Source organism: Prosopis cineraria, unplaced genomic scaffold (assembly GCF_029017545.1).
Source record: "Prosopis cineraria cultivar Desert tree isolate PC_DT_omini unplaced genomic scaffold, ASM2901754v1 PC5, whole genome shotgun sequence".
Classification (NCBI taxonomy): Eukaryota; Viridiplantae; Streptophyta; class Magnoliopsida; order Fabales; family Fabaceae; genus Prosopis; species Prosopis cineraria.
In genome coordinates this window covers 34,606,971-34,633,626 of record NW_026555336.1, presented here as the reverse complement: position 1 = coordinate 34,633,626, position 26,656 = coordinate 34,606,971, and the positions used below count along the sequence as shown (strand labels likewise).

General features: G+C 34.6%; 1 protein-coding gene and 1 pseudogene across 1 annotated transcript; both read right to left on the bottom strand.

The window, feature by feature from the left end:
• Positions 1–8,088: 8,088 nt before the first annotated feature.
• LOC129311801 (disease resistance protein LAZ5-like) lies at positions 8,089–12,043 on the bottom strand. Its single transcript, XM_054954268.1, has 5 exons — positions 11,920–12,043; positions 10,819–11,775; positions 10,489–10,707; positions 9,699–9,836; positions 8,089–8,493 (listed from the first exon to the last, which is right to left on the bottom strand). Exons 2-5 carry the CDS (start codon positions 11,634–11,636, stop codon positions 8,439–8,441), a joined length of 1,230 nt encoding a protein of 409 aa, XP_054810243.1. The 5' UTR covers positions 11,637–11,775; positions 11,920–12,043; the 3' UTR covers positions 8,089–8,438.
• Positions 12,044–13,722: 1,679 nt separating this feature from the next.
• Positions 13,723–14,793, bottom strand: LOC129310325 (disease resistance protein RPV1-like; annotated as a pseudogene).
• Between the last annotated feature and the right edge of the window lie 11,863 nt (positions 14,794–26,656).

Below are 26,656 nucleotides of genomic sequence, written 5' to 3'. Positions count from 1 at the left end.
TATTTTTCTTTAATTATTTTAAAGCCAATTAAATTGAGTTGAGCCTAGGCCTCTAAATTCACAATTTAGGTGCAAACATGAATAAATAATAGTCCCATATTAGATATATGGATACTGTTAATTTTCCTAAAATAATATGATCATTTGAAAGAATGAAGTAAGCATATGAAATTTTTGAAAGAAGTACAAAATTTAAATAAGAAAGAGCCAAATCAAAACCATAACCAAGTTGTGCGTGTAAAAGATGACCATAAAGAATGGAACAAAATAATACCTGACATTGCACATCAATCCCACTCTTCTTGTACTTAACACGTAGATATCTCAAAAACTGATCAATGTATGCTCTTGTGCCTTAATTAGATTCTTTAAGGGTGTATTTGGTTGGAGGAGAGGGGAAGGGCTCCCCTTTTGGTTAGGAGGAGGGGAGCCCCTCCCCTCCACTCCCCTCCTTTGGTTAGGAGAAGGGGGGAATTTTTAAAAGTTTCCCTCCCCTCCCCTCCAAAGCCTCCCCTTCAAATTGGGGGGGAGCTCCCCTCCCCTCCCCTTCCCTTCCCTCCTTTCCCCTCACCTCCCCTTTCCTCCCCTTCCTTTGAACCAAACATACCTTAAGAGCTCGTCATCTATTTCATGGAAAAATCCTTTGAAAAATCACAAGACAAGATTAAGCCCTTTGTGGGCCAACTAAATCGCAAAACTCTTTCCAATACTATTGATGGGTCTGGTAATTAGTGCCCGAGCTCTGTATTTCTTCAGATTTTTAGGAGGCCTTCAAGGTACTAACTTTTTTCAGAGCTTTCTCCATTTTCATCTCCCTTCCATTTCCATACCTTTCTTAAGCCACAGATAGAAGGGAGTGTTCATAGTGGTTCTCTTTCTCGAAGCAAATACCGGTCCTTAGGCAAATTCTCTACCAAAACGGTAAAAAAACGTAGGGTTTCTAGCTTCATGCAGTTGAAATGGATTGAGCCACTTAACACTTTTCCCATCACCAGTCATAACAAGTAGGGAAGATTCCTTTAGTGCAACAACTGTTTAATGATCTTGAGCTTGAGATCATCCACGGAGGTAATGGTCTTAACTACATAATCCTGATCGTGTTCTTAGTCTCTCTCTCACTCCAACCTCTTCCAACTTTGTCACTACTCTCTTTATTTTTTCCTCATCCCAGCAAATACTCGGTCTTCCTCCCCCTTAAATCATTGCATGAGAGCTGTGTTTTATCGTTGAAGCTACAATCTTTTCTTTTTCATGCACATCTAACTTTCCTTTGCATCTGGTTGTGTCTCTCGTGTGTGCCTATTGCATTTCTACTTTATCTACTCTTTGCTTCTTCGTACGTGAGTCTGCTTCTAAGTGAAGCCTTTTTTTCATCTTTGTTCTGCTCCTTTTCTCTGCATGTGGTCAAACGTTCAGGTCTACTGTCTGCTCTACTCTTGGTTTCTTTTCTCTGTGCCTCTCGTGTATGTGTGTGTTTTCTACATCAAGGAAAATGCTTTTTAGGGCTGCTCTCTATGTCTTTCTCTCTCGCGTGTTTTGTGTGCGTGCTCTGCTCTTTTCTCTCTTTTGCATTTCTTTTGCTCTCTGCTCGCTGAAGAAGACCCTTTAGGGCTGTGGTGAAATGCTGCGTGTTTTACCCAACCCATTACACTTATTATTTTTTTTATGTTAATTAATTTTTGAAATTAGATTAAGGTATAAAAATTTGATTTTGGATTAAACAAATAATTAATTTTTTTAAATGGAAAACAACAAAATTTAAGGAGAGAAATTTAAAAATAGATGAGTTTCAAAAAGTTAATTTTCAATATTCTTAAATGGTTGGTATAATTTAGGAGAGATTTTAAAAGATTTAAGTAATATTTTTTCTTTCAAAATTGATTCTGAAGAGAGATTAAATTTACTCATTTTCTTTATTTTATTATTATTATATTTTTTTGAAAATATAATCCTAAAAAGGATTAAATTTTATTTTTGTATTTTTATATTTTTTGGTTGTTTTAATGAACTAGAAGAAATAAAATCCTAACCAATAAAAGATTATTTAGGTTAAAATAAAATTAAACCCTATTAATTAAAGATTTTTTCTTTTTATTTTATCTATGTTGTTAAAATTTCATTTTTTGTTGAATTAAAAAAATGCCTAGAAAAAATACGGTATTCACAGTTGCCCCTCTTTACTTGTTTCTTATGTAAGTATATGAAAACGTATGTTTTTAAATTCTTACATAAGTGACAAGTAAAAATAAAATATGTATTTTGGTCGGCCATACAATATTTAAAAAAAAAAAACTTAATTGCCCCTGACACAACTAGATATGATTGAACGTGAGACTATTAAATAACAAACACAATGAAATAATTTTTTTTTTGTTTTAGCAATGTGATGCAAATGGAAATGACCAAACAACATAGAAGGATATTGCAAACAATGGACAAAGATCCAAACAAAATGCAAGACTATTTGATAACAAACATAATGAAATGATTTTTTTTTTATTTTAGAAATGTGATGCAAATGGAAATGACCAAATACATAGAAGGATGTTATAAACAATTAACAAAGATCCAAACAAAATGCAAGACTGTTTGATAACAAACACAATGAAATGATCACTACTAGAAAAATGTAAATTAGTAAGGAATTATTTATCCCTCTCTAAAATACCAAATTAGCAAGAAAATTAGTGAGAGATGTTGATTTTATAGCTTGACTTAAAATTAATAAGGAAAATAGTGAGGCACTATTAATTCTTTTTTAAAATAAGACAATTAGCGAGAAAAATAGTGAGAGGCTACTAATTCTTCTCTAAAATAAGAATTAGCTAGGAAAATAGTGAGGGACTGCGAATCCTTTTCTAAAATAAAATAATTAATGAAGGATTTAGCGAGAGATTTTATCCTTAGCCAATTACTACAAAAAAAAAAATTTAACTTTTAGCAATGACTTTTAATTATATATTAAATTATTTGTATTTAAAAATAAAAATTTTATTTAAAAATTAATAAATATTCATAATAAAATTATTTAATATTTAATATTATTTTTATTTTAAGTTGATTTTCATTAATAAAACAATATTTTATTAAAAATATAATATAACAAATAATTTAAATAAAATATAAATATTTTTAACATATTAATAATTAAAAATAAAATTTAATATGTATATATGTGTGTATTTTTATAATATATTATTTGATATATTTATGTAGTTAAATAATATATATTTAATTTTTTATATAATGACTACAAGTGACTTTCAATTCAACTAATAAAAAATGAGAGTATAAGGCTTGGAAGGTAATGAGGTCAAGGGTTTACGTCTTGACTTTGGCATAAACATAATGAATATACAATATAGTAAGAAGCAAGTAACATGGCACAAGGTAAACAATAACATGTCATGAGTTGTCATACATGTAACGAGTAATGGGGCACGAGATGGTAGATAACATGGCGGTTGACGAGACATAAGATTGTTGGTGACATGTTACAAGTTGACCCACATGTGATGGGTGATGTGGCATCACTATTTTTAAATATAGGTATATTTAGCGAAGAATTAACGAGTGACTAATCCCTTGCTAAATTGTTAAATTTTGAATAGTACTAGTGAGGGATTAGCTAGAGATTGAATCTCTCATTAAATCCATTTGCTAATTAGCAAGGAAAATACGATCCCTCGCTAAATTTAGCGAGCCTTTTTTTGGCTACGAATTTAGCGAGGGACAAAATCTTTGGTTAAAATGCAATTTAGCTAGAAAAAATAACATTTAGCGAGAGATTTGTCCCTCGTTAAATTTCATTTTTCTAGTAGTGGATTTTTCTTTGTTTTAGCAATGTTATGCAAATGAAAATGACCAAATAATATAGAAGGATGTTGCAAACAATTGACAAAGATTCAAACAAAATGCAAGACTATTGGATGATAAACATAATGAAATAATTTTTTTTTTTGTTTTAGCAATGATATGCAAATGGAAATGACCAAATAACACAGAAGGATGTTGCAAACAATTAATAAAGATCTAAACAAAATGCAAGACTATTGGATAACAAACACAATGAAATGATTTTTTTTTAGTTTTAGCAATGTGATGCAAATGAAAATGACCAAATAACAAGAAGGATGTTGCAAACAAAATAAAGATCTAAACAAAATATATATTGATTAGATGCCCCTCTTCATTTGATTTCTAAGTGAGAATATCATGAGATGATATTCTTATCTTAGAAACGAATGAAGAAAGAAACATGTATCTTGTTTGGAAGGGTAAGACTCTTAGGTAACTACAAAAAATGGTTTAAATTTGAAGATGAAATTTTATTTAGGAGATAAACAAAGCAAAATAATGTTCCAAAGGACCTAGTGGATGCCCGCCTTTATAAGGCTTTAAAAGAATATTGCCAATCGGTACTGGCCTTTGAGGATACCTACCATTATAGGGCTTTAAAAGAATAGTGCCTGTTGTTATAGGGCTTTAAAAGAATAGTGCTAGCCGGTACTGGGCTTTGAGGATGCCTGCCGTTACAGGACTTGAAAAGAATAGTGCTAGTCAGTATTGAGCTTTGAGGGTGCCTGCCGTTACAAAAGATTATCTAGGCTAAAATAAAATTAAACCTTATTAATTAAATATTTTTTCTTTTTATTTTATCTATATTATTAAAATTTTATTTTTTTTGTTGAATTAAAAAAATATCTGGACAAAATACGGTGTTCACACATAGTTTCAGACTTTCAGAAACCTATTCAAAAATTTATAAGGACCCACATTTAGAATACATATCCATGAAGCAAATGTTGATCAAAACATAGTTAGCTGCATTATAATCTCAAAATTTCTCAAATATACAAGCATTAGATTTAGCCCACAAACCTAGAGACACCAAGACCTAAACCAGCATGCACAAGCACTGATAACTATTTACCCACTAGTATAAAATAGTCTTGTTACACACCTAAATCTACACTAATTCATACACATACGGTGCAGGAATAGAAAGTGATGACATTTTTGTGAATATACAGGTGGCTGTGATTATTCTACATTAATTCCTTGCATAATTGGTGTAAATATATTGATATTTACAGGTTATGATATATGATTGGTGTAGTTATATATTCTAATTTTTTAAAACATTATTTTTAACATATCTACATTAGTTATTAAATATAATCGATGGTTATATATTTTAATTTTTTTAAAAATTTATTTTTGAACATATCTATATCAGATATGACTTATAACCAATGTAGATACGCTTTTTAAACTTTAGAATTATTTTGCTCTAACATCTCGCATTCTCTATTTCCTTCTTTCTTAGACACTTGTGTCTCCCACTTGCCACTCCCGCTCTCCTTTCAGCTTCAATGTATTGTTACCTCATCCCTTCACCACTCCTCTATTGTGTTGATCCAATTTGAAATCTCAAGTGTAGCCTTGCTTCTCGACACTGTTTTTACATGAGTCCAGCTTCAATCTTCACACCGTTCTTGGTCCAACGTCTAGGTGTGTCTTTCACCAGTTCTTCCCCTATATTTTCTTTGGGCGGTGATTATATGAGCTTACTCTGTTACAAATCTATTTGGTTTTAAAGTTGCTAAATCTACCTACACAGTGTTTTGGTGGTTAACTGTGTATTTTCTTGTCCCTTTTCTGGAACAATTTCAGCAATTTTTTAGGTAATGTTTGTTTTTTTTGGATGTGGGATTGGGTTTTGATAAGTCAAATCTTGGAATTCTTGTCACTACTTAAAAACCTACTTTTTTATTTTCTAATATAATGTTGACAAACAAGGCAATTTTTTTCATCCTATGATTAGAGAGTTTCAACTTTGAGGGATTAATTCTTGCATCATAATTGTTGGTGTTATCACCTCTTTCAACTTTCCATGTGTTGTTTTATTTATGATATGTCTGAGAGCACCAATGAGCTTTTAAAATATATATTGTAATACCAACAGCTTTCAATTTCTATACTTTCGATACTTTGTTTAACTTGTTTTAAACTATAGTTTGAGTTTAAACTCCTTTTCAAAAATAATTTTGTAGGATCCCAATCTTTTATACTATTCTTTTTACCCTTGTGTTATGATAACCTCACATAAGAAATGAATTAATTAATTTTGATTAACATAACAGTGTTTTATGTTCATTTGCTGTGTTCTGATAATGTCAAAGTGGATATATTACAATTTCTATTTTATACCCTAGTAATACTTTTCACAATTAATCTTTACAATAATATCTTTTAGTAAACACAAGTTATAATTCAAAACTTACTTAAATTTCAAAAAACATGCAAATTCACTTCACGCCACTTTACAACAATATATATTATATTACAAAGTTTACTTATAAATAGTTAAACAGGCTAATAGATAGTATGAATTATTCAACTATCTCAATCTTTTTTTCTAGAAAGGGTTGCCTATGGTACTTTTGCTTGACATTTAGCTTGCTCAAAATCAACACATGAGCCACACCAATCTATACAATTAAGCATTATATGTCAATTTCAAATTGAACTTAAGCACTTACTAACACCATCAAACTAAATTAGGCTTACAATCTCTTTCATTAGGCAACTTAAGTCCAAACCACCCTCCACAAAACCTTCTACAACTTCTATTAATTTCACATAATTTGTATAGGATTTTCAAATTTTTAAGTTTCTCAATTTAGGCTAAATTGAGTCTATAACTTCAAAGCTCAATCATTAACCATCAAACCAGTCACAAATTCTTAGTTTAATTTCCAATAATCTTTTCACAGCTAAACAGTCAAAAAATAACTCCTTAAAACTTCTCAATTCACTTTTTCTATATCCAAAACTAAGAAAAATTAGGGTAGAATAGAAAAGTAAGAAGATATAAAACTTATCTGGCAAGTAATAAGTCAGAACTATCTCTTAGTTACTTGAGAATTCTTGCCCTAGCAGAGGTAAACTCTTCTCCTTGTGTGCTCTTTGTTTTACCTTCATCTTCATTGAAAATCATGAGCTAACCACATATTTAAAGTCAAAATTTTAACTCATACACTGCAACGCATTATACACATATTGTGGCACATAGCGCAGTGAGGAATTTCTCACTTTAGCTTACATGTTTCACTTCAAACCATAATTCTTTCACTTGATCCTAATCGTACAATCATTTAACAACTCAAAATATCAATTCATCATCACCTATAATCATAATTAACTTAATCCATTAATTTATCCTTAATTAATAATTAGTTTCAGATTAACATTCAGGATGTTACATTATTGAATGAACAGAGCAACAGAACCTTAAATTCTAAATGCACTCTAAATTCTATGTAGACACTAATTAATAAGAGGATGCCATCAGGTGTTTCAGTTGATGCTGTTGTTATGAAACATGTGGACATGTTTTCATGGATATCATGCTTGATAGGTAGACATGTATCCTATGTTGAATTGACGTTGATCAATTGATTATGATGCTCTAGTTGCCTATGTAGGCCACTGGGCAGTGATTGCGGCATAGTGATTGTAAACATCCCAACAAACAGACTTGAAATTGGTGGTGCTTTTGGCTAAGAAAAGGCAACTGGTGGTGGTCGTGAAGCTGGAAGTGACTCTTGGAAGCAATACATGCGACGTTCAACATGGTAAATTTTAGTCCTCAAATTATTAGCTCTGTTTTACATCTTCTTTCTCCATGTCTTGTAATGACATGTTTCACGGAAAAAGAAGTCTTGTAATGGCATTGATAACCTCTGTTAGTTTAGTGTATGCCTTGAACACTGCAGTAAATGAAAACTATTTGTATGCTTGATAATCTTTATAGCTATCTCAATATTTTTATATTTAAATTTATGTTCTTGCCATGTTGTTTGAATATATAGGTACTTTTTGGATAGTAGGTAATTTAAATATATTGTTATTTAAATGGGAAACTTTTTTTGAATGGGAGGTGATACATATCTACACCAGTTATGACATTATAACTAGTGTAGATATGTGCATATCTTTATACCAAGCTTTCTACGCCAGTTGTAAAATTAATTAGATAGCCAGTTTTTAACGATGTAGATATCTTTTTCTGTACAAGTGACGTTACTATAAACAGTTTCAAGGTAGTATCAAATTATATTCATCGCCAACTCTAACGTCGGAATTAATCAAACAATACATTAATTCCAGAAAAACTTGATTCTTCCAAACATTATATCAAGCACTATCTGCGCTGAGTCTAGCAAAATTGCCACAAGTGACATGATTGCTATAGACTATAGAGAAAGAGGAGAGCATTGGAGGTGGTTGCTGAATGCTTGGAATATGCAACGCAGCATTTGAGATCATTGAAATGGCTTGAGCTGAGCCATGTCAATGGTATAGAAGGTTGCTTTCAGCAATTGAAGAAGATGAGGAAATTAAACCAAGGCTACTGTTGTATGCGCTTGTGCCTATTGTTGCTGGATTCCCCACCATGTATGCTGTTGTTTGGGTACATACCGGTTCCTGTGTTGACATTGTCAGATATGCATTAGGTCCCTGAAATATATATGAACTTAAAGAACTACTACTGCTATAATATAATTTTACTTTTTTTTAATCTATTTATACACACACACACACACAATTTTAAATGGGTGGCTTGAGTCTAGCCTTATATTGATGTAACAATTTCAACACAACAATATTTAAAATTTAATAACAAAGTTATATCATTTACAGGTTAATTATGGAGAATTATTGGACTTATTCTTTTCTATATGATGGTAAAAAATTTGTCCAATTATTTACAGGTCAGCCCTTTTGAACTCCTTTTTATGGATACTGTGAACAGACTTGAGAAAGATGATTGATAATACTTTTGTGCCTAAATTTAGTTTTGCTTCTCCCTTTTTTTTTCTTGGGCCATATTGATTCTTTCCTCTTGTTATTTGTCTATGTGAATTATCGTTCGAAATTTTTGTCTTTGAAGTTTTTTGAAGTCTTTCCCACGCACAATTAAAGATGCACCTTAATTAGGCACCCAATTGCTAACTAGAATATAATGAGGTTATTTTATAGAAGCGACATATATCATCAGTTGAGCAAATAATCCGTTTGATTATATAATTCTTAACCAATTTTGAAAGTAACTGTTTTGTAAAATTTGTGGACCAATTCAAACGTAATTAAATTCACCAATCCTCGATTCAAACAAAGAGTGGGATTTGGCTCTGATAATTTTGTCTATTAATATATTTTTAACAAAAGGACACCCTGTGACTCTGACAACTGAGAAGACTGCGCATCCATTTTAAGCATTGAAGAGGACCTGGGAATTAAATGGGTTGATTTATTAACATTGAACCAGTCAAATAATTCTTAGTCTAACTTGCCAGCCAGAATCAAAAGGCCTGAATCTTCTAATCAACGCAACCGACGCGAAATTAAATATCGAGGGTCAAAAGCTTAAATAACTACTGGTTAAACCCTTGAACAATCATTTATAATTTGTGCACCCTATGTGCATCATATATTCATCAATATCAATAACATATATATGATATAAAATCAATATAAAACCAAACTATTTGTAATAAGTAATAAATGATATGAATCATTTCAAATTTAATATAATGTGAATATATCAAGTGCATCTTCTAGTTACTCTGAATATTAATACTTATTTTAAAGTAGTATTTATATAAGAAGTATGAATACTAGAAACTTACCTGTACACATAGGACCTGGAAGTATCCAAGCTTGGTGTTTGATCAGGTCTCCTGGCTCTCAGGATCAACCTCTCGTGGTCCTTCCGCCACAAAACTTCCAATGTCTTGACCCCCAGAAAGCCCAGAAAATTAATAGTCCTGTTAATTCGTCATTAAACTCATTCTTAGTACTGGCTTATTCTCTTCTTATAAATAGATGTTAATTGTGTTAGGTTTCATAATTAATTATTAATATACAATGATATCTTACAATTTCTTTTTTTTTTCTTGTTTTTTGTTTTTGGCTTGTGCTGAAAGCTTGTCCAGCTAGCGTCTAATCCCTGATGTTAGAGAGAGAGAGCGAGAGAGATTGACACGAGACCATTTGATTAAGATTAAAAACCAAATGAAGTACATATTTTATTTCAACCCTTTAGTTATATAAATGACTTGTAATGATAAAATTGATTTCATCCTTGATTGTATCGAATTTTTGTGTTTGCTGTGATGATTACATTATTCGACAACAAAATCATGCATGAATAGATGTAGTGCTATTATATATCGTGATCAATGTCCAAGTAGCGGATACTTCTAAAATTGTTCAATTAAGATATTCAGTCTTTTACATACCTCAATGTTATACGTACTTCTAATCGACTTGGTTTTTCTTTTCAAAAATGATCATGATCATTTATGTAGAGTGAAAACTTGCTAGCTATCTATTAGTCAGACTATAATCCCAACCGATTTAATCATTAACCGTCGAGTCTTGATATACTAAAAAAATAAAATAAGAAAATGAACTTACCCATGTGATAGGCATTTGGTGGGAGAAGAATCTAGAGGCGTATGCTCATCATCATGTAGGCCGCCGGAATTAGGCTCGTCGGGTGAGCAATTCTGCGACGAAGGACCGGCGGCTTCTGGTTCGGTTGAAATTTGGGCCGCTCCTTCACTTCCCTGCCTCATAGATTCTAGTTTTCTCATCACCTCAATAGCTATAACCTCCACAAGCTCAGATTCCGTTCTATTCAGACAAGATTTAAACCCAAACCATTTATTTGAATTTAGAGATGATCAGATCTTCATAAAAACTCTAGAAACAACTTGAAAGAAAGAGAAACCACTTGATAAGTACCTATAAGTGGAGCTTTCCCAACCAGCCAGATCGGCTGCTTCTTTCATGGCGTTCGTCCACTGTTGCGCTGTCTCGTTCATGTTTGACTTAAACAGGTTCTTGTGTTTATTAAAAACATTTGAGAAACTCCTTGTCTTTCTTACCTCTGAAGGAGTGATTCTGTAGAAAATGGGGAGCACGAGTTGTCCCCATGTTTTCCTGCACTTCATTATCTTCACCAGTTCATCCAAAGTCCACCTTGAGGAGGCATAGTTCTTGGAGAAGACGACGAGTGAGATCTTGGATTGCTCTATTGCTCTTAACAGCGTGGAAGATATTTCGTTCCCTCTCTCCAAATCGCAGTCCATGTAGGTTCTGACATCGTTCCTTCTCAAAGCGGAATGGAGATGGCTGACGAAACCGTGGCGGGTGTCTTCTCCTCTGAAGCTGATGAACACGTCGTGAGTATTTTCTCCGATGCTAGGGCTAGGGTTGGAGGAGGAAGGCTGGGAAGATGAACATGAACAAGATGATGCCGATGCTGACGACGACGACGACGACGACGGTTTCATCCGGATGTCTTCTTCTCTGAAGATAATGAACCCGCCGTCATGAGTTTTTTCTGATCTGGTACTAGAGCTAGGGTCGAGGGAGGAGGGCTGGGAAGAAAAAGATGATGAAGATGACGACGGTGCTGGTGGAGGTGATGGTGGTTCCATGAGGGTAGCGTCTTCTTCTCCATGAGTGTATTCTCTGGTACTAGGGCTAGGTGTGGCCGAGAAGTACAGGGAATCATACGAAGATGAAGATGATGAGGCCGATGATGGTGATGATTTCATGTGGGCAAGTCTTGCTAATTAACAATAGGTTCAGTTCATTTTCCAAGATTGTTTTGTTTGGAGGGCGTTTCGATAGGAGGGTTGACCAAGAGGAAAATTCATAGGCAGCTTGCTGGGCTGCAGAAGGATAATTTCCTGGCTATTTCCAGGAAAATGAAAAGTGAAATTTCGGGGGAAACAAGATTCCAGAATATTCCTTAGAAAAGTATGACGTCATGCGTGACGGGTTCATCTCGCAGGGAAGAAGAAAGAGGACATAAGAACAAGATTAATTAATACTTACCAGATGAGCTGATGAACCCTCGAGCGTTCTCCATAAAGCATGAACTGTGAGAAGAATGTGAGAACTGAAGAAAAAACATGGAAGCAGATCTGACAAAGATAACAAGACAAGGCGAGGAAAATAGATAGGCCATATACTTATAATTTGGACTGATGCTGATTTTCATTTCATATTTTGGACTCTTCGAAGTTTATGCAAACTCTTTATTTATATATGTTTTTCAATTCCGACACATTATAATTAAATTCAGTAGTTGAAGATTTTGCGGCTGTTGAATCTATCGCACGACTGAACGTGCCTGATTGATATGGTCCGTCGGATTCATCTGATTAATCACCTCGCAAAATCTCCTAAAGAAACAACCACAGCGATAAAGGATATATAAGCATTGTGCAAGAGAGGACTACGTGTGGAAACTTCCTGGAAAACATGTGCATTTACGATGGTTAGGGCCCATAATTCACAAGATGCTGGATGGGACCTGGGCTTAATTACTCCTACTAGGGCCTGAAAGAGCGTTGAATCAAGGAAATATTTCTAATTAAGCCATATTTTTGGTTAACTTAGTGAGTTTTCCCCCCTTTCCTAGCCAAGTTAACTTACGAGTTATGAAAGAAAGTATAGTAGCGAAAAGGATCCATTTACTGAATGCTGTGAGGTTTTTGGCAATGTGTTTGATCAAGCCCATGTAACGATTGCGTAAGGATATTTTCATCCATGTGCGTTTTTTTTTTTTTTAAAAAAAATAGGTCATTTTTTGTGTTCCATGTTCGGTCTGCATTATTCTCCCTATTATGTTTACAACTTCAAGTTGCATGAATATTATGTTGATTGTGCCGCTATATAAATAAATAAATATGTATATATATTATGAATCACTAATTTCTTTTGAGGTGTAGAAATCACATAAGCGAGCTTTGCTTCTCTCCATGAGGTCTATTTTATTCATATGGCTAGGAATTGAACCTCTCACAATATGCTTAAGAGAACCGGATACGGATCGAAACAGTGCAGTGACTGAAAAGTGAAAAATCTTCATCATGAATTTTTATTCAATAGCTGGTAAGAAATAGATGTACAAAAATGCTCCTCATTTGCACACACATAATCAAATTTTATCCAAAATAAAAATTTATAAAAAATATAATACTTTTAATAAATATGTTAATCACTAATTCGGACAGGTCATAGTTAATATTAAAAATTTTTATAATTCTTATAAATTTTTATTTTGATAAATATAATATTAAAAATAAAGATAATATTTCTATCACTTTCCAAGAAATATTTTTTAAAAAAAGTTATAAGCTAAAATTTTTAAATATGAATTAAAAACAAATTTGAACTATCTAGAATGAATAGTCAATTTATAAAAAAAATTAATATTAAAGTGTACCATCTAAATAAAATTTATATGTCCAAATTAGGAATTAATATATTTATTAAAAATATTATATTTTTTATAAATTTTTATTTTGGATAAAATGTGACTGTATGTTTGCAAATGAGGAGCCTTCTTATACACCTATTTTTTACTAATCATTAGATAAAAATACACGGTGGAGATTTTCCACTTTTCAATTACTGCATGATTTTTCACTGACAACCAGCTATCTGCCAACTGTACTGAACCTCGCTGGTTATATGATTATGTCGCTATTAACATCACTTAACAATAACTATACAATGTTAATAGTACAAAAAAAGGTTATAATTAATTCATTTGGTTCAAAGTACGATACAAATTAAACCGTTCAAATTTATTGCCAATCCAAAGTTCAAAACACGCGCGCACACGAAAAAGACAAGAACAACGGAAATTATGCAGACCACGGCCATCAATATTGTTCCTTATCACAATTATTGCAAACAAAGGAAATTATACTTGTAGAACACGCCCCTCAACTTTCTAGAAATAAGTATGAGTGGCTTCTGAAATTTCCATGTGGGAGAGCAAGTCGGGTGTGAGGCGAAGCTTCCTGAACTCCTTCTCCATTTTGAGTCGTCTGATGCGTTCCAATGTTGCTTTATGGTTACTTTCGTTCTCCGAACTGTATATTTCTTGCGAGAACTCTTCTTGAAGCTCTGCCAGTTTCTCTAACTTCTCTATCTGCAAAGTCTCCAACATACACCCCATCAGCTTTCTCCAACACATTCCTCGCTATTTCCTCCACCATTTCATATTCCGTCCTGCATATATAATTATTACCAAATATATACTTCTAAATCTAGTGCTCGATTTCTCTTTAAATATTGTGAATATTGTACAAAACAAAATTACCTGTTGATGGTGCAATCCCAGCCAGCAAAACTAGAAGCTTCAGTCAGAGCCTCCCTCCATGATTGGACCTTCTCCATGTTACCCTTAAAGTTCTGTTCATGTATTGCCAATGCTTCTGCATAACTACCCATCTGCTTACGTACAGAGCTTGGATCCACGTCATAGAAAACAGGCACTATCAGCTACCCTTTCTTTTTTCTACACTCGAGAATCTTTACAAGCTCATCCAAACACCACTTTGAATTTGGGTAGTTCTTTGAGAAAACTATGAGAGACAGCTTCGCATCCTCGATGGCCTTCACGAGGGTGGCTGATATATCATCCCCTCCCTCTAAATTGTAGTCTATGTAGGTTCTGATGCCGATCCTTGTTAAAGCTGCGTGGAGATGGCTTGTGAAGGTCTTGCGAGTGTCTTCTCCTCTGAAACTGATGAACACGTCGTGCTTCTCTTGAGCAGCATCTTTACCTCTTCTCATGGAGGTCGAACGTGGCATTGTTGGATATGATAGATCGAGATGATTGATGTGTTTAGTGTGGAATTTGTTGTAGTTGAATTTGGGATTGCATTGTGCGAAATATATAGGAGAGAAACCTATATATGGTTTAATTACTTCGTTAACTTGCCAAAAGTCAATGGAAGAGAAGTTGAAAGAATATGATACAGATATGAAAAATTAGCTGGACACAAACTCCTAAAACAATGAAATAAATTTAATGGCCGTTCATGAGAGAATTGTTATCTAAGATTTGGAATAAATTTATGCATGTTATTGTTGGGATGTCTAAGAAAGAGTGATATTGAGTTGATATGGCACGTGTCATATTAAATAAAGTTGATATGTAAATTACATGGAAAGATTTATAAATTCAAAATTTCACTTAAAGTCAATTTTGAGCATAAAATTAAATAGATATAAATTTTTTGAAGTGTGATATAAAAGTTGCATGGGCGTAGAAGTTGGGATAATGAAAAGTACAAAATCAGTGTAATGATTATATGGGTAGTCTGAGTTGTAATCCATTGACTTTTTTTTGTCAAAATAATCTCCTTGACTTAATTGTAAATCAATTAAATTGGCAATTTTAATCTTAAATCCTAAGGATGCCACTTGCCAACTGGCAATTAAGGAAGTAAATTATCACATAAACTATTAATTAAGTATATGTAAGTGCGTGTCTTTTTGCTCAATTGTTTAACTGTACAAACAAAAGTTTGTAAGGTTTATTCTGTCATTTTGTGGGAAACAAATTTAATTAGGATATGGATTCTTTTTGTTTTTTTAGTAAATATCCTCTGCATTTCAAAAGATATTAATCTTTATCATCCATTAAAGGTATTCTTATCTCAGTATCTTACCCGAAAAGAGCATGTGTTACTTTAGATTGAGAAGAGATCTGTTGGAATATTATTATGATTAGTGATTAATCACCTAGTTAGTTGGTATCCCTAAATCTATATAAAAGGACCATGTATCATTGTGGTGAGTTATTAGGAAAAATAATTGTAATCCTTCATGTTAGTCTGGATGGGTTTATACATCACCATTAGATTAAGAGATGATTCATTGTCGTATATCCTTCAAATGAAAGAATATTTTGCTGTAATGTTTGATAATCATCATCTTCATCAATGTTCATTTTCTTCTTTTTATTCAATTCTTTCTAGTATTAACATGGCATCACGAGCATTAGGTTGTTTGGGCATGAACAAGAGCCCCTTTCGTTCGGTTGAAGTGCGTAGCGAAAAAATCACGAATTGGACCAAATTTTTCAAGATTTGCAGCCCACTTAGAAACCTTAACTCATCAGCATTTCAAGACTCCTCCTTCAAGAAACGGGTCGGACAATCAAGATTCGAAAACCCATCAGCATCACAGCCCAACCTATCGCGTTTTCGCTTCGGGTCATGAAACTCCATCACCTTCGTCACTTTGCTCACTTCAAAGAATCTGAGATCGAGGAGGTTTGCAAGGCACACTACCAGGATTTCATCCTTACTGTCGATGACCTTCAGCGTTGACCCAACACCCAGAGTCTTCAGCGTTCCCTGCACAAGATCTTGTTATTGATCGGCGACATCTTGTTGGTGCTAGTTTCGATGCTTGGGATCGTGGGCTCTGTAGGCCGTGTAAATGGAGTTATGTCAACATTCCTATTTGTAATGTTCGGCCACGTTCTTATGCGACCTCGAATCGAATTCTCTTCAGTCAAGATTCGTATGTCCGTCTCCTGATTTGGGTTGATCTAGCTACGTTTGCTTCTCTCTAATTTTGTAAGATCTCTAGTTCCTTTACCAACGTCTCTTTTCTTTCACTTGATCTTTCTGATAGAAGAGCAAGGGCTAGGATTATGGAGTCGGAGAATCACGTCTCTAATCATCAGGATATGATGGTTGTTTGCACTGAGCCACTGTACATCCTCTACCTCTCACGCGGTGAGCCTATCAGTATCTTCAATTGGGTAGTGTTGGACAATTGAGCTGTAGTCGTACTGCTTGGCATAATGATTATCATGGCCTTGATTTTGACTCATATATGGCTTAATGTACTGCTATCAATGGTAAGTAGGGTTGTGTCTGTCTGTCTACATGTGGGTATTATAGCTTTTGTTATGGATGACTTGGAATCCCCATATGGACTATGCTTTATCTTGAACCAAATGGGCTTATGGTTTCTTGGACGAGACACGAGAGGAGGCCGGCTTATTGGTCCCATTTGGTACAAAAATTTGTAATACAAGTTCAAGCTTAAAAGAAGACAAAGACATGATAAGTGTCTTTAATATTAAGATGAAATCTTGACATAATTTTAATATGTATATATAATTAAAATAAAAAAGACCAAAATGCGCTAGTAAAAAGTAGAAAATGAAAATTCTGCATCACATCATCAGCAGCCACAAAAGCATCGCAGGAACCATCGCACAGATCAGAAAACCACACAAACACAAAGCATAAAAAGGCCACAAATGAGAAACAAAGTGTCAAAAAACCCACACAAATACAAAACCCATGCACGGACTGAAGAAATATGAGCATATTCCTTCGATTTCATCTTCCTTCTTGGGTTCCTTTTCCTTCTTAGCAAACGTATGGGGGGGGAAGAAGATATGGGGATGCAGAAGTGGAGGAGATAGCAAGCAATATAATCACTGCACCTCAACGTCTGTCCCCGTGATGGTCATCGGAGATGATGAAATAAAGATGGAAGCATCACGATGGTCATCGGAGATTGGGGAAGATGGAAGAGAGCTAGCAGCGGTCGAAGGGCGTGCAGATTACTCACGGTGGTCGTTGGAGATTGGGGAACTTGGTAGAGACAACAAAGGGGGAGGGAGAGGTGTAGATCAGCGTGAATTTTGATTGGCCAATGTTCGTTTAATTAGTCTTGGCACCGGTTAGATTTATGGATTTAAATTTAAAATTTCATATTTAAAATAATGTAACTAAAATATTTTGTTCGGACAATGTAAAAAATTTTAAATGCAAAAGAAAGTGGAAACAGAAGATTTTTAAGTGGTGAGCTAACATCTACTTTTCAATTGGTAGACAAGATTGAGAATGTAAAGACACAAATAATAAAAATGTGAAGAAAATAAGAAAGTTAAAATAGCCAAAATTTAATTTTAAATAACCAGAAACTAAAGGGAATTTAAAATTATAAAGCTATAAAATAAGGACATAATAAGAGATTTTGGTTCAAATTCAAATTCAAATTCTCATTACTTTCAAACACACCATTATAGTATTTCTTTCATGAATAAGAGTTTAGATAAGTTGAATCTAGATATATCTCTAAATTCAAAAAGTACTTATAAAAATATTTATAAATTACTCAACAACAAAATTTTTATATCAACAATGGGATTTAAACTCACATTCTTATGAGTTATTGACCAAATAATTATCAAAGATGATTAATTTTGTTTAAAGAGGCTTAGCCCCAAAAATGACAATATTTTTTGCCTTTAATGCGTGACACTATTTTTTAGAAGAGCAAGAAAGAAAGAAATATGTCGTGTCAGTTTGTTTTTATATATATACTCCTCCAATATTCTTTATAAGTCATTTTTACTAACGTCATTAATACCAATGCAAAAAAAAGAGGAATAAACGTATGTAGAATTTTAAATATGTCTCAATATAATAAATTTAAAAAGTAATGTCATATTACTTTTTCTTTTTTGTGAAGGGTAATTTAAGAAATAACTTTTTAAATATATATTATCTAAAAAGCTATATCGTAATTTATAAATGAGATTAAATGAATGGCTTACGAAATGACACAGGACGGAGTATAGTATATTTATTATGGGAGAAATCGCATAAGGGAGCCTTGTTTCTCTCAACCAGGGTTTTTTTAATTTTTTCAAACACAAGGGGATACAACATGTTCGCGAGATCCGGCAATGTACTAACTATATATATATATATATATATAGCGAACCTTGTTGGTTATTATGTCGCTATTGTCATCACTTGATAATAACTATAGTTTGTTATAGTTAATTAATTTGGTTCAAACAAAGTCCAAACACACACACAAGAATGACACAAGAACAAATAAGGCAATTATGCATGATACACCTATCAACTTTCTAGGAGTAGGTTTGTGTGGCTTCTGAAATTTTCATGTGGAGAACCAAGTTAGGTGTGAGACGAAGCTTCCTGAACTCCTCCTCCATTTTGACGTTTTGAGTCGTCTGGTGCGTTCCAGTGTTGCTTTATGGTTTCTTTCGCTCTCCGAAACTGTATTGTTCTTCCAAAAACTCTTCTTGAAGTTCTGATGCCAATCCTTGTTAAAGCCGCGTGGAGATGCGTGGCTTGTGAAGGTCTTGCGAGTGTCTTCGATCTCCTCTGAAACTGATGATCGCGTCGTTGAGGAGGATCTTTACTTCTTCTCATGGACGTCGCACGTGTTGGCCACACAGGCAGCAGGCGTGGACAGCGACACCTGATTGGTTGCTTGAGTCGTGCCCGGAAGGACACTGTCCTTAAGAACTATTCTGACACACCGTCCGACGGCCGGCAGTTTCCCAGGATTAAACAAGCACCTCCTCGGTGGAACGAGGGAACAGAATAATGGAGACCAAACGTAAGCACAGACATACACAGACAGATTCACAGAGGGAGGAAGAGAGAACTGCGAGGACTCAAGAGGCTTGTGTTTTGCTCTGTCTGAACCCATGGCTATATATAGCCCAAAGGTGGACATGAACGTTAGGGGGTTACCATCGGTTTAAAAGCTCGGTTACAGTCTTATAAAAATTGTTTAAAAGCTTGTCTGGAAATGTTGGAGTTACACAAAACGTATTCAACCTCCTGTCTGGAAATGTTGGGTAGACAAACGTTTAGAAAAAATTAATTTGTTTAATGAAAAAAAACGTTCTTAGTTTGACTTCAAACTCCAAACAACCAAAATTTGAGTTTCTCCGGCAAGCCAAAATAATTATTTATTTGTAAAAATAATCCGGTAAAAGGAACCTACTACCTTTTGAACTCGCGCGCAGGGGGCGCGAATCGGCTGATTTCAACTGCGATTGCCCTGAGTTGGCCTGTCTCATGTGTGCGAGGCCACTTCTCTTCTAAGCCCATTTTACTAGCCCACTTCATTCCTTAGTATATATACACTAGGAGAGTCTTTCTTTTAATCAATGTGGGACTTTGACACACACACACTTTTGACACACATACAACAATCCCCCACATGTATCAAAAGGATCTATGTTCGTCTGAGTTATTCACACGGAGGATAATCACTTTGAATTTGGTGTCTGTCGACTTGAACCAAACCTAGACTAATAAAACTTAGCACATAGAAAAGTTAGTGTAACTTTGTTATTGAACTAACAGATCTTGAGCATGTGCTAGAGGTCTTATTAATCGGATTATACCCCCACAGTCTCTGCTGTTAACGATGGTTTTGCACGTTATCGACCATGCGCTCGCCTGGTTTTAACAAATGCTCTAGAGATTTTACGACGATCTCATAGGAGCGGCCTCACTCCACATTTGTATAGGTGTTTTCATCAAGTGTATCTGCAATGAATATACCATCCGTAAGGACTATGAAAACATTAAGAGCTATCGCTCAGCTTTCGTTCAATGCATTCTAGCACTTTCTCAAGCCATAGGAAGGGACAAAATTCAGTGCTAGCAGAACTAACAAGTGACTTGTTCTTACCCATTGAACCTTCTTCATGGGATTTCCAATCACAAAGGTTGGATTGCCATCACCGTTAGTTTCAAACAGGCTTAAGTCCCATTCCCCTCGATGTTTCAATAATAAATTTCTTCCCTAGGGGTTTAGTTAACGGATCCGCCAGATTTAACTCTGATCTCACATAATCGATTGAGATAACCCTGTCTTTAAGCAGCTACCTTATAATATTATGTCTCAATCGAATATGTCTACTTTTGCCATTGAAGGTCTTATTTTTAGCCGTTGCTATTGTAGACTGGCTATCACAATGTAAAGACACTGATGGTGTGGGCTTTTCACCTATTGGAATACTTGCTAAGAAGTTTTTCAACCACTCAGCTTCAGTCCCAGCCAGCTCCATTGCAATGAACTCAGAATCCCTTGAAGATTTTGTGTTGATCGTCTGTTTTGCAGACTTCCAGGTTATTGCACCACCACCAAGAGTGAATATATAACCACTAGTGGATTTTGTCTCTTATGAATCTGAAATCCAGTTAGCATCATTGTATCCTTCCAATACAGCGGGAAATCCACTATACAATATACCATAATTCATGATACCTCTCAAATATCTCAAGACTCTCACCAGAGCCTCCCAGTGTTTACTGCCTGGACAGTGAGTATATCTACTCAATCTGCCTACAGCATAAGCTATATCAGGCCTAGTAAAGTTCATCAAATGCAACAGACTTCCAATAATCTGTGCATACTCAGATTGAGCAATTGGATCACCCTTGTGCTTTTTTAATTGCACACTCGAATCATAAGGAGTACTCAAAGGAGCATCTTCAAGATGTCCAAACTTTCTGAGGATTTTCTCAACATAATGTTCTTGGGAAAGCAAGATTCTATTTTCATTCCTTATGATTTTTACACCCAAGATTACCTTGGCTTCACCCATATCTTTCATGTCAAAATTTAAAGAAAGAAAATTTTTTGTTTCATTAACACACATACTAGAGTCAAAAATTAGCATATCATCCACATACAAGCATATAATCACACAATCATTATTTACAAACTTTGTATAAACACATCTTTCTACTTCAACAGTAGAAAATCCACCAGTTGTCAAAACTTGATCAAGTTTCTTATGCCATTGCTTAGGCGCTTGTTTTAAGCCATATAAAGACTTCACAAGTTTATAAATTTTATTTTCTTGCCTAGGAATCACACATCCTTCAGGCTGTACCATGTATATTTCTTCTTTCAAATCGCCATTTAAAAAAGCAGTTTTAACATCTATTTGGTGAACAAAAAGTTTGTAAATTGAAGCCAAAGCAATAAGAACTCTAGTCACAGGAGAAAATGTGTCAAAATAATCTATATTTTCTTTTTGAGTAAAACCTTTGGCCACAAGCCTTGCTTTATACTTACCAATTGAACCGTCTGGAAAACATTTTTTCTTAAAAATTCATTTACACCTAATAGCCTTAACTCCTTGGGGCAAATTTGATAAAACCCAAGTTTTATTTTTCCTTAAAGAATCAATTTCAATTTCAATTGCTTCTTTTCAAAATTTGGCATCAGGAGAAGAAATAGCTTCATAAAAATTTAACGGTTCATCTTGTACTAAATAAGTGTAAAAATCATCTCCAAAACTTGTTTCTTTCCTTTGTCTTTTACTTCTCCTTAAAACTAAATTCTCATTTAAATTTTGTTCAAACTCTGAATTCTCAACAGGTTTAGAAACATACTTAATTTTCAAGGAAAAAATATGTTGAAAAAATTCAGCATTCTTAGTCTCAACAATTGTGTTTTGGTCTAAAACATCACTTTTTAAAACTAAAAAACGATACGCCGTACTTTGTTCAGTATATCCAATAAACATACAATCAGAAGTTTTAGAGCTAATTTTCCTCTTTTTAGGATCAGGTAATAAAACTTTTGCAAGACACCCCCACACTTTCAAATATTTTAAGTTTGGGGTAAACCCTTTCCATAACTCATAAGGTGTTTTCTTTGATTTCTTATGTGGTATCCTATTTTGTAAAAAACATGCAAATAAAATAACTTCTCCCCACAAGTTATCAGGGGCAGAAGAACTCACAAGTAAAGCATTCATCATTTCTTTTAATGTTCTATTTTTCCTTTTTGCAACACCATTAGACTCGGAAGAATAAGGAGGTGTTATCTCATGTATAATTCCTTCTTTTTCACAAAAATCATTTAACAAAATATATTCTCCTCCTTTATCCGATCTAACCCTTTTAATTCTTTTGTTTAACTGATTCTCAACCTCTGCTTTATATAACAGAAATTTTTCAAAAACCTCATCTTTGTTTCTTAACAAGTATACTTTAGTATATCTTAAAAAATCATCAATAAAAGTGATATAATATTTTTTACCACCTCTAGTCATGGTTTGTTTTAAGTCACCTAAATCTATGTGAATTAAAGATAGTAATTTAGATTCTCTTTGACTAGAAAAATGAGGTTTTTTACTTTGTTTAGTTTCTGCACATACTTCACATTTTTCAAAAACATTGTTTTTAATTTCAGAAAGTAATCCAAGTTGTCGCATCCTATTTATATAACATTTACTAGCGTGACCTAGTCTAGCATGCCACAGGTCAAAGGAATCAACCATATAAACAGGCATATACTCAGAAGATTCAATCTTATTCATTTCATCAACATTCAAAACAAACAGTCCCTGATTACAATACCCTTTGCCTACAAATACATTATTTTTTGTCATTACAATCTTATCAGATTCAAATGACACTTTAACCCCAGCTTTCCCTAAAAGAGCAACTGACACTAAGTTAGCTCTAACTTCAGGCACATGCAGAACATCGTTCAGAGCCAGAGTCTTTCCTGATGTGAGCTTTAAGACCACTTTTCCTTTTCCTTGAACCTTAGCAGTTCGGGAATCAGCAAGGTAAACATGGTCTTCCCCTTCCTTTACAGGATTATAGGTGGTAAACATCTCTTAGCCAGCACATATGTGCCTGGTAGCCCCGGAGTCTACCACCCATTTCTTCACATCAGAAATCAAGAGAGCTTGTGATACCACTGCAGCAATGATGTCATCATCACTGTCACCATCTAGTTGTACCAAATTTACATTTGGCTTTCGAGGCTTATCACGGGTTGCTCTCTTCCTACACTGTGCTGCATAGTATCCTGGTTTGCCACAGACAAAACAGTCTCCTTTCTTTTTGAAAGAGGGGTTAGAAGCATTAGGTTTGTAATTAGATTTTCTATTCCTCTTGTCTTTAGTTTTAGAATCATACCTCTTGCTGTGAGGCTTTGTCTCCACTAAGTTGGCTTTGGATGTCATTTCTCTGGTTTGAGCTGCACGTATTGCCTTGCGGTTGATGTCTTCGATGATGATGTGAGTAATCAAGTCAGTCAAGGATAGCTGCTTCTGTTTGTGTTTCAGCTGCTGTTTGTAGTCAGACCATGATTCTGGCAGCTTCTCAATCAGTATCCTAGCAACGAACTCGTCTGGAAGGTTGATGTTTTCAGCACGAAGCTCCTCCAGCAGCTTATGATATTCATTGATTTGCTCCTTCACATCCTTGTTCTCGGTCATCTCCCATTTATAGTAGTTGCCCATAATAAACTTTTGTTTACCGGCATCCTCAGTAGTGTACTTTGTAACCAGGGACTCCCATATCTTACAAGCTTCCTTTTAGACACAGTAAACAGTAGTGTACTTTGTACCTTGTTTGCATGAGTCCATGCAACTCGCTGGGCTTGATCAGTATCAGCAGGAGGCTCGGATTGAGCAAGAGCAGCAGCCACACCATGCATGTCAAGGACAGTGAAGACACGTTCTTGCCAGCGTTTGAAGTTCCAGCCATCAAAGACTTCTATCTTCGATATGTCTGGAAACGGCCTCGGTAAAGGGACGGCAACAGCGGCAGGGACGTACTGACCTCCGGCCGAACCACTTGGCACACCCTCGGGAGTGACATTCTCAGCACTGTTGGTCGCCATTGGGTTAAATAGTTCTTAAGATTGTTGGCCACACAGGAGGCAGGCGTGGACAGCGACACCTGATTGGTTGCTTGAGTCGTGCCTAGAAGGACACTCCTTAAGAACTATTCCGGCACACCGTCCGATGGCCGGCAGTTCCCCAGGATTAAACAAGCACCTCCTCAGTAGAACGAGGGAACAGAACAACAGAGACTAAACGTAAGCACAGACGTACACAGACAGATTCACAGAGGGAGGAAGAGAGAACCGCGAGGACTCAAGAGGCTTGTGTTTTGCTCTGTCTGAACCCATGGCTATATATAGCCCGAAGGTGGACATGAACGTTGGGGGGTTACCACCGGTTTAAAAGCTCGGTTACAGTCTCATAAAAATTGTTTAAAAGCTTGTCTGGAAATGTTGGAGTTACACAAAACGCATTCAACCTCCTGTCTGAAAACGTTGGGAAGACAAATGTTTAGAAAAAATTAATTTGTTTAATGAAAAAAAATGTTCTTGGTTTGACTTCAAACTCCAGACAGCCAAAATTTGAGTTTCTCTGGCAAGCCAAAATAATTATTTATTTGTAAAAATAATCCGTTAAAAGGAACCCACTACCTCTTGAACTCGCGCGTAGGGGGGCGAATCGGCTGATTTCAACTGCGATTGCCCTGAGTTGGCCTGTCTCATGTGTGCGAGGCCACTTCTCTTCCAAGCCCATTTTACTAGCCCACTTCATTCCTTAGTATATATACACTAGGAGAGTCTTTCTTTTAATCAATGTGAGACTTTGACACACACACACTTTTGACACACATACAACAGCACGTGGCATTCTTGGATATGATAGACAGAGATGATTGACATTTTTGGTGTGGAATTTGTTGTAGTTGAATTTGGGATTGCGTTGTGCGAAATATATAGGAGAGAAACCTGTATATGGTTTAATTACTTCGTTAACTTGCCAAAAGTCAATGGAAGAGAAGTTGAAAGAATATGATACAGAAATATGAAAAATAGCTGGACATAAACTCCTAAAAAATGAAAACTTCATTGCCATGCATGGGAGAATTGTCATCTAAAATTTGGAGCAAATTCCAACTTATAACGTCTAAATATGAGTGGTCTTGAATTTATGTACAAGTTTCGCATCAAAAAAAAGTTGGGTCTAATAAATAAATAAATAAATATATATATATATATATATATCTAAATATGAAATGATCTGTGAACTTAAGTTTTAAAATTTGAAGTCAAGATGTAATTTTGATTCAACTACTCATAGTTTCTCTCTAATTTTCGTTCATACCATCAACACGCTCATAATAAGAAAACAATATTTTTATTGCAAAGACATAGTGTATGGCAATGTGTAGTTCAATGGAGGTAGACATTAGAAAGTATAGACAATAAGCTAGGTCTTGTACAAATACATTTAAAGTCAACTTGACCAATCAAATAGATATAAATTTCAATTTTAAAGAGTAATATAGTAAGGTCCGCTTAGAAGTTGGGATAAACAAAATGGCAATTTGAATATTTAATCCTAAGGATATGCCACTTGCCAACTGGAAATTAAGGTCGTGCATTATCATTATCACATAAACTATTAATTATAAAGATTATTCCATCATTTTGTAGGAAACAAATTTAATTAGGATATGTATTTTTTTTTATCTTTGATTCTCTCATCTTAGCATCTCACCCGAAAAGAGTGTGTAAGATTTAATTTTTTAAGTCAATATAAGAGAATTACATACTACTATAGATTGAGAAGAGATCTTTGTATTTTTTTTTTGTCACTCCAATCCTTATAAAGGTTTGGTTTGGCAAAAAAGGAAGGTGTCGTGAGGCATGCTAGAAACGTGAAGTTTCAAAAGCATGAAAGAGCCTAACTTCTAATCAAACACTGAGAACTCGAGCTTCCTTATCATAGTTTACCCAAATGCGAGAATGTAAAGTGTAGAAAATTAATACCGATGTAAGGAAGCAGAGATATATTGATTAAAGAAAAAAGTGGCAGGCTATGACGGCTATACAACAGAAAAGTAAAAGCTAAAACTACATGATAAAATTGAAAATAAAGTAGCAAACTCAGTCTAGGAATTTGACTGGTAGTTTGTTGATACTGATAATGAGAGAGGCTCTTCTATTTATAAATGGTCTGGGCTTCGTGCTTAAGCCCCATGATCTTCACTTTCCTTGAATTTAGAAAAAATTCCTCCATCATGGCCACTTTCTCAACTTCTATAATTCAAGCATCATGGGTGAAATGTAGAGATAATGGCCTCAACCCAATCTTAATTTAGTGGCTAAGGTATCATAAATATTC